The sequence below is a fragment of the Corylus avellana genome, chromosome ca5 (genome assembly GCF_901000735.1).
Source record: "Corylus avellana chromosome ca5, CavTom2PMs-1.0".
NCBI lineage: Eukaryota > Viridiplantae > Streptophyta > Magnoliopsida > Fagales > Betulaceae > Corylus > Corylus avellana.
The window spans coordinates 5,163,441-5,172,899 of record NC_081545.1 but is presented as its reverse complement, the minus strand read 5'-3'; the positions used below and the strand labels follow the sequence as shown (position 1 = coordinate 5,172,899).

Sequence of the window (9,459 nt, the reverse complement as noted above, 5' to 3'; positions counted from 1 at the left end):
AAAAGTTTCGAGTTGGCTCCAAATCTTAAATCCATGAATGCCAGTGCTTCAATTGTATCTGCATATGAAATCCGATAAATCAGAAATTCTCTAAAATCATAAATCAAAAATGCTTCAATTGCTTCAATTGTTTCTGCAAGTGAAATAAGGAAGAAGGAATAGCATTTGACATTTTAACATTGGTATACGTATCACTAGTACAATTCGACCATTAGATAAAAGAGAGAAACTCAATTACACCAAGTCTCTTTGAAGAAATGAATTTGTCTTATCCAAACAGATTGTAGAAATATCCACATGATTCCCACAACCCATTTCATAAATTGCTGCTTTCGATCAAAAAACAAAATAATAAATTCAACTATAACCCAAAATTTTCAATGAAAATAATAAAAATGTAACTTTTATCTGTTTGTTCAACAGAATCTACATTTGACACTGAGAAAATCCTAACACAGTAATGCAAATTTGTATTAAATTTTTGTGAAAATTTGGGATGGGATTGACTCAGTGGCGGAGCCAGAGAATTTATATTGGGGATGTCGCTAAAAATTTTTTTGTGTCCTAAAAAATTTGGTAATTCACACAATATATGCATTACAACAAAATATCTATAAAAATTCGTGCTTAAATTAATATATTAAAAATGTAACATGTCGGCACTATATGAAAAAAAAACTTCCATTTCCAATACAAAAGTGTTTAGTTTGCTAGAGACATGAGCAACAACAACAAAAAGCTAAACAAGAACTTCAACAAACAAAGTAACCATTCAAGATATTATCTAACTATCACAAACACATGATAATACAAACTACTTACCACTTACAAAATAAACTTGAGCACAATTAATCGTGTCTAAGAAAAATTAGTACTTTTCAATGAATCAGTGGTATCTTAAGGGATTTCTTGAAAACAAACCAAACACAATAAGGTCTAACCAAATGCTGTAAACCAATAAAAACAAATAATGAATTAGAAAAAGAAATGATTGAAGACACAAAAAAAAAAAAAAAAAATTATCTTCTAAATTGTCTACTAAACTTCCTCCCACACTAATTAATTTTAGTACTTCTATTTTAGTTTAAATTGTATTCTAAACTTTCTCACCATAATTTTTTTTAAAAAAAATTTCACCTCCTCACACCTACTCCTCTATTTATTTATTTGTTTCTTCCTTAAAATTCCACTTCACACCTTCTACCTTCTAGATTTTAATGCTTACATTTACTCTGTTCATTTATTTTTTTTCTTCCTTCAAATTCCACAAACTCACCCTTCTACAATCTAAATTCTAACCGCCTATCTTCATCTTTTTGTCTTAGTTCTCCTCACCTTCTAGAATCCAATGCCTTTCTTTTCTCTTTAATATATATTTTTTTTACCTTAAAACTCACCATTCTACTGTCTACAACTATTTCTTTTATTATTATTATTATTTTCCTTCCTTCAACTTCAGTCTTCAACTCACGCGCAAGCCAACTACTCAGAGAAAAAAAAAAAAATCGCGCAAGTCACAGCCTACTCCTTGCACGGTTTTTTTTTTTTTTTCTTAAAAAATTTCATTCTTATCATTTAACCACTCATTTCTTATCTTCTATTTCCAATTTTTCACCTTTCACGAGACAAGAGTCCTCATTGCTCACTCCTCACCAACTCACCTCCTCACTTCTCACCAGACGCACCTCTTCTCTTCCCCTCTCAAGACTAAGCCTTCAAAGTTCAAACAAATGAACAATCAAACATGAAACACCCACTGGGATTACTACTACACAGTGCAGTGTGCGGTTGGGGTGCCGTGGGTTACGTGGGTAGAAAAAAAAAAAAATTAAATCCACGGCACCCCCAAAGACCAACGTGGCTCCGCCACTGGATTGACTTCCCTCATCTATTAATTATAAGTCTTTTACCTAATACGTGATGCTACCGTTTGTAGAATTTAAATTTCAAATGGAAATGAAAGAAATGTTGAAAAACTAAAAGAAGAAAACAATACTGGAAATGCTATTGAAGTGAAAGATAGGAAAAAATACTGTAAATGTTCGAGCTATCTGATTGTCTCAAGAAGCGTCCATATGTGAAACTAAATTCTTCCTGCATATGAAATCAATAAGATATATATCAAAAGCCTGACAGAGTAAAATAAAGAGGAACAACAAGAAGAAGAAAAATTATTGTCTAATTGGTGACTTAAAAACCTCAAGATATTGGCGAATTCGGCTTGCTATCCATTCTTTGAGATTACCATCACTGCCTTTACAAAAGTTTGGGACGTGAGCAATCTTTGGCCAATCCTCTCCCGTTCCTTGTTCACATCTTTCCTCCAAGCAAGGACACTCCGCAATTGTCAAACGACGTAAAGAGGTGAGGCGGCGCATACCTTCGGGCAGTGATATTAACTTCGGACAATTTACGACTTCAAGCTCCTGAAGTGAAGTAAGATCGCCTATCCACTCCGGTAAAGACACCAAACTAGGGCAAACCATAATTTGAAGCCCTTGCAGAGTGGTAACATCTCTAAGCTCTCTTGGGAGAGAAACCAAATTTGGAACGCCAATGATAGATAGATGACCAAATCTTGTAGGTCCAAGGCCATGTGCGCCATCTTCATTCTCATTGCTGGTAAGTTCTTTGCAGCGAAGAATAGTCAGATTTTCAAGTGAGGTGAGATGTTGAAAGAGTGGAGAAATTGATATTCTCATTTTACGACAATCCAAAATCCCCAGGGTCTGAAGAGAAGTGAGGTTCTGCAGCCACTCTAGTGGCAGATATTCAAGTTGCTCTAATTCCATAAGATAAAGATACTTCAATTTGGGGAGATCGAAAAGGGGAGAGGGAGAGGAGGGTGTTGTTAGAGACATCATAGGGCAATTCTTTATACATAAAAAAGAAAGGGAAGGAAATGAAGGGAATAATGGAAGATGATCTGTTTCCCTCGTCTTTCGCCATCCCCTGAACTTTGGCAAATCACCAAGTCTAAGAATTTTGAGCGGAGAAGAGGACACGTCACTACCATCATTGCTTATATACTCCAGCTCACTTAAGTCACTAAGAAAAAGACGCTTGAGAAAAGGGAATTGGTTCAATGGTGGGATATGTTGAAGCCATTTACAATCCGATATTAGAATAGAAGTCAAATTTGAGAGCGAGGACACCCAACTAGATAGCCCCACACCTGCATACCCAACTATAGATAATAATTTCAAATTTAGGTGCGGCCGAAGGTTTTGCAATAGTTGTTCATCATTTGCAATTGCCTTATCACTTTCATCACTAGGTTCTGGGTCCCACTCTAAAATCAGCCATTGAAGATGTCGCTTCCTCTCCAAGTTTGCAGCCCTTGCTTTTGATGGAGAATATCTCGAGTGCTCTAAACCCTTGATCCATAAGTCTCCTCTCAACTCATCTAAACCATCCAGCTCCCCTAGCCCACCCTTTGGCTTGGAAAGAAAACTTTTTTTCTTCCCTAAAATGTATAGCGACAATGTTTGGAGAGCAATCAATTTTCCCAGTCCATGAGGCATATGAGTCAAGCTATCACACCCTTCTAGCCCAAGATGCCTAAGGCTGATTAAGTTTCTAGTCTCTTCTGGCAATTCTTTAAGCCCACGACAAAAGTCAAGTCTTAGTGTTTGCAAATTCTGCAATTTAGTTATAGAAGCAGGGAGTAGTTTGATATCTTCATTCCTAGACAGATCTAGAAATCTTAAATGCTCTAACTTTCCAATGGAATTCGGCACTTTTTGAATATTCGACCGACTCAAATTCAAAGCACGCAAGCATTTAAAACTTGAAATAAGTGTATTAGAGACTGGCTTATTCAACTCAAGTACTGAATTGTTCAAGTTAAGCACATCATCAAATCCTGGAAGTATTGGAATGCGTAGAAGAAGTGTTCTCATTTTGTTAGGCTTGGGCAAAAGAGCAGGAATATCTGGTAATGAATCTGAAGAATGAAATGCCACATGACGAGTTCTTCCAACTACTTTTTCTCTATCTGGATATAAAATTGTGCACTCCTCACCTGCTACTGACTGTGCAAGATCGTGAATAAGGTCATGCATTTTGCACTTTCCTATTTCACCAACTATATCTCTTTGTACGTCTTGGAAAAACGACCTCCAAAGCAAATCCATAAAATATTCACGACCAATATCTTCAAGATGTCTATTTCCATATGATGAATGAAGAAAGCCTTGAGCTATCCATAACTGAATCAACACCTTCATTTCAATTTCATAATCTTTTGGAAACAACGAACAAAAGGCAAAACATTGCTTTAAGTGTGATGGGAGATGATCATAACTCAACTTAAGTATTGGAAAAATATCATTTTCTTGTTGAGTTATTTTGTAAAGATCATGGTTTTTAAAGTACAACCAATCATCTTCTGAATTTTTGAAATATAATAGACTCCCAATGCTCCTTATAGCAAGAGGAACTTGTGCACACTTTTGTATGATCTCCCTTCCAATTTCTACTAGCTTTGGATTATTTGGCTCTTCCCCGTTTTTAAATGCCATTTTCTTAAATAAATTCCAAGAACTGCTTTCAGATAAACCTCTCAAAGGATATGGTGAAACTGTACCTGTAATCTCTGCAATCTTTTCGCTACGTGTAGTAATCAAAACTTTGCTTCCTCTTAGGCCACCCACTAACAACTTTTCCAAGTTGGACCATGTACCACGATTCTCATTCCACACATCGTCTAAAACAAGTAAATATCGCTTCCCATCAATTTTTGCTCGAAGCTCACTTTGCAATGGATCCATCTCAAGGCTTTTAGGTCTCTCCTTAGTCGCAGATTCTATAAGCTTTACAATGATAGTTTTCACGTCAAAAGGATCAGAGACACATGCCCACATCCTCAGGTCAAAATGTCTTCGAACCTCCTCGTCATTGTACACATACTGCGCAAGCGTGGTCTTTCCTTGTCCACCAATCCCAACTATGGGAATTATGGAAACATTCTTCTCATTCATATTGGGATCGAATAACAGCTTTTTAATAGACTCCTTATCATCCTCTCTCCCAATGACATCTTCCCCATGTACAAATGAGTGTGTATCTTGTCTTTTCATATGCTCAAACTGTGTCGCTGTGGTGTGCTCATTGAAGCCAAATTTGATCCTATCAGTTGCAATTTCATCCAGTCTTGCCCTAACTTTCCTATGACCCATTTTAAAGATCCTATGACCCATTTTAAAGCCATATACAAGCTGGTTCGATTTGGAAAAGAAGATGCGTACCTGTAATACTCCCAAATATTTAGTACGGTCCATTGCGAAAAGTTAAACATTTTTTGGGTTATATGTGTAATTAAGGAAAATATGAAGGTCATGTTTGTAATTGTTGTAAGTTTAAGTTAGAGTTTTTTTTTTTTTGGTTGTTTTATTTACAACCATCCATTCCAATCCGTTCACGGTGATAGTTTTAGAATTCCCTTACCATTGAATAGTTGGGTTTATAATGGGGGCCGATAATTTATGTGACTTTTTCTAGACGCCATTTGCTCCTTGGAAAGATGTCGCAACTTAATTAACCGTACATTTTTTGCATATGGTTAGTACTCTTACAAATGAGACTGTTTTTTGTAAGACTCTATTTATAGCAGTTGTAAGGATAAAGAAAACAGACAAAACAATGGAATATAAAAACATCTATATATGTCAAAATGATACATGAAAACATTGTTACTGTAACGTCCCATATTTGATATAAGTTAGTATGAGTTTTAGCCCAATGTCTTGGGCTTTAGATAAATGAACCAATGTTATTGGCCCTAGTGAACTTAATAAAAATTGGATCAAAGACCCTAAAAGAGATTATAAGAGATAATTAATTTCTTAACCTAATGGACTAATCCATGGCATAGTCTTATCCCTAATGATGGGCATAATTTAATGTTTCATTCATAATTTTGTAAGATGATAGTTTATAACCAGAAAGCAATTTAAGTCTATGTGTACAAGATGTGTTGATCTTTTTGGAAGAAAATATTGTCCTTTAAAAATGACGTTTATAATGATGTTCATTCATGAAATAGACATAGGATCTAATACCAAAAGCCAAAAACCAGAAACTTTTATAGCCAAAAACCTCTTTTCAATGGCTCATTTGAGTGGTAAAAACCTTCTAAACATACCCTCAAGCGGTGTTAAGACTATATCAAGAAAATAAGTAATTTCTCATATATGGCATCAAGAAGAGCTTTGGGTTAAATCTGGAAATTAAACTTTCAGTCCATGGCATGTTTAGGTGGGTATTTGATCCAAATTTCGTCAAGTTAAAAACCTTAGATATATGTGTTGTGGGCCAATGGGCCAAGTGACCAGAGTGTAGTGCTCTAATTTAGGTCCATTTACTGAGTTGTGGGCCTTATCTGGTTTACCTAGTTAGGATGAGATTCAAATGGGCCATTTCTTACCCAAGCCCCCCATAAAAACAATTTTGAGATTTTTGAAAGAAAACTAAACCACTTTTTTAGTGAAATTTCAAGATTAACCCTACTTTCGTTTATTTATTCAAAAGTTATGAAAATATTAATAGAATGAGCTCCTAGAATATGATACATTTTAAGGAAAAAGAAAACTTTATGTTCGGACCAAGGTACAAAAAAGAAATAAACATTAAAAATATTTTTTAATAAAGAGAAAAGAAAAGAAACTTTAGGGTTAAGTTTTTAACTTATTTCTAAGAATAAAACATCTCTAATAATAGAGGGAAGGTTTGAAAGGTCAAGTAACTTAGGAACGAATTTTAATCACAATTTACGTCCCTAGTATAGGGATAATTTCGCTAAACCTTACTATTCACGTTTTAATAGTTGTCGCCTAAGTACAATATTGACTATCGAGGTAATTTGTACTCTTTGCCACTTCTAAATGCATGTCAATTTAAGTGATTATTGCTTTTATATATATATATCAAAGCAATAATTGGGTTTATGATGAAATTATCTTGAGATTAGAATTTCCATACCGTTCAATAGTTGGGTTTAACATTATAATGAACAAATTGTTGTTGTTGTTGAGAAATTTTAAACTACGTAAAATGATATATATTTGCTTTGGCTTGTGTTGTGATAAATATTTGTATGCAGGTCTGGGAATGCTTTAGTGACAGACAACATCATGTGCACATTAATAAATAATTTACCTGTTTTGCCATCTTCTTATCCCGTGTCATCAGTTGTCGACGTAAAAGTTGAGTGGAGTAGTCATCCAGCAAGTCATCAGCCTCGTACATGGCATCCTTGAGCTTCCGAAGCCAATCTTTGATCGCATGGTTATGGGCCTGCTTCTCCTCCCAGTCCAAAAGCACAGCTTGGATGGAGGAAACGGTGTCCCCGAGCTTTCGAAGCTCATCTTTGAAACCCCATAACACTCCAATCTCTTGGAGAGCAAGAGAGCCCAAACTCCTAATGATGCTCCCAGCAGTGTCGTAGAGAACTATTTCAGCCATTTGTGGGTTGTGGGTGGTGAGTCAAGTAAACCGATCTTGAGGGAATTATTGATGATGCAGAGGTGTATGGGATATATTATTGATGATTCAGAGGTGTATGGGATCCGTTCTCTCTTTACTACATGTAGGCGGATTTGTTGGTCCATGCTGACCATCCCAGCACTTTGCGTAAATGGAAGCATGTATACACATTAATTTCCACTTCGAAATACTCAAATTTTATTTTATTATTATTATTATTATTATTTATCAGCTTCTTATTGCATCATTAGCCTACATTGCAAGCATGAATCTCCCAAGAACATGCAGGTAATAAGGCTGTTAAATTTCTAGAGAAATATTGAGGAGACATTTTTTAGATTTATTTAAAATAAAATAAATAATTATTTATTTATTTATTTTAAATAATTGTAAAATATATTATATCTAAAAATTTTATATGCATTTAATTAAAATATTTACGCCTTTCAAGTCAATAAAAATATTTTAAAAGAAAAACCAAAGTTTTGAAGTGTAGGAAAAAAAACTTTGTTCCATATTGGCTATGTTGGAAATAATTTTGCACTACAAACCCATCAGATATTGGGTCTCAAGGCCAATGATAGGCTCACAGAGCTATTAATTAATAGCAGGACATATAATCCAAGTGTAGTTCTATTGAGAGAATTTGGGTAAAGAGTCATACTCAAAATCTAAATTGGAGTAGGAACACAAATCCAAAAGACTCACAAGTCAATTCAAGAAAGAAGATCCAATTCAAATTTACCTCAATTCTTCAACCTATAAATCGGCCCCTACACAAGGTAAAAATTTCAGACTCTTAAGCGTCGTTTGGTTCGCGGAATGTTAGTCGAATAGAAAATGAATAACTGCTACTAAGAATAGAAGAGTGTTGAATATAACAACTATTTCTATTCCTTAGTTTGGGTAACACACATTCAAAAATTGGAATTGAATCAAAATTACGAAAAATCACATTTTTTTTTCAAACTCATTGAAAAAAAAATAAAAAAACACCTTAAATATTGGGGTGGTCGACCACCCCCAATATATTTAAAAAAAATTAATTAATTAATTAAATATAACTTTTTAATGTTTTTAATTTTTTAAAAAATTATTATTATTATGTTATTTTTAGTTAGGTATATGGACACGTGTCAATTTCTTAATGGTGCTGAAGTGGCTTTCCATCAAATTTTGGACGGAATTTAGACGGAGGTACCATTTCTATTTTTATGTAAACCACAAATACCTCTTGTGATAAAAACTAAACCATAAGGGCAAAAAATAAAGCTGTTAAACCATAGGGAGCAAAAATGTATTTAAGTTAACCCTTTTGAAAAATGTATTCCATTCATTAATTAAGATTTGCTAAGCCACTCATTTATTTTTTGTGGCTTAACTAATTCTGTGGGTATAAGATTAATAGCCCTATAAGAATAAATTATTGTCAAATAATGCAAAAGAGAGAGGAAAAGAAAGGATAAACAAAGAAGGGTTGAATGACATAGCACGCACTTCTGAAGTTTCACATGCCATTAGAAATCATGGAGTGGAGTCGTCCACAATGAAGACTCTGTGTGAGCTTTCTCTTTTGCTTTTTCTTTGATTCCTCACTAAGGCACTGAGTGGAGTCCACCATTATTGGCCACATTCAAGTAACCAACGGAATCCAAAGCTCTATCTCTTTACCAGGGAAAAAAAAAATGAGAAAGAAAAAAGACAAGGAAACAAAAGGAATGAAAAAGACAAAGAAACAATGGAGAGACGACTTGTAAACAAGTACTCTTTATATCGCCACCAATGGACCTCTCCCACTATCAAGAAATGTGTATTTTATTTTTTTATTTTTTGTTGTCTGAGTTGTCTGAGTTGTCTTGGCCTACATTTCTTTAAATCATCTGCTTTGCTATCACAATTAATAATTTTTTTTTTCTCTTTAATTATCTCATTATTACAATAATAATCTATATATATAAAGCATGTTTCGATCCG

General features: G+C 34.4%; 1 protein-coding gene across 1 annotated transcript; it reads right to left on the bottom strand.

Moving 5' to 3' along the window:
* Positions 1 to 25: 25 nt before the first annotated feature.
* On the bottom strand, positions 26 to 7,526 carry LOC132181616 (disease resistance protein RGA2-like). The gene is made up of 2 exons (XM_059594867.1): positions 7,159 to 7,526; positions 26 to 58 (listed from the first exon to the last, which is right to left on the bottom strand). The coding sequence occupies exons 1-2, from the start codon at positions 7,462 to 7,464 to the stop codon at positions 26 to 28; spliced, it is 339 nt and encodes a 112-aa protein (XP_059450850.1). The 5' UTR covers positions 7,465 to 7,526.
* Positions 7,527 to 9,459: the final 1,933 nt, after the last annotated feature.

Excerpts from the sequence above, each read along its gene's own strand:
- LOC132181616 (XM_059594867.1), bottom strand. The coding sequence starts at position 7,464 with ATGGCTGAAATAGTTCTCTACGACACTGCTGGGAGCATCATTAGGAGT. Across the intron at positions 59-7,158 it reads ATAAGAAGATGGCAAAACAG|ATACAATTGAAGCACTGGCA; the intron begins GTAAATTATTTA and ends TTTCATATGCAG.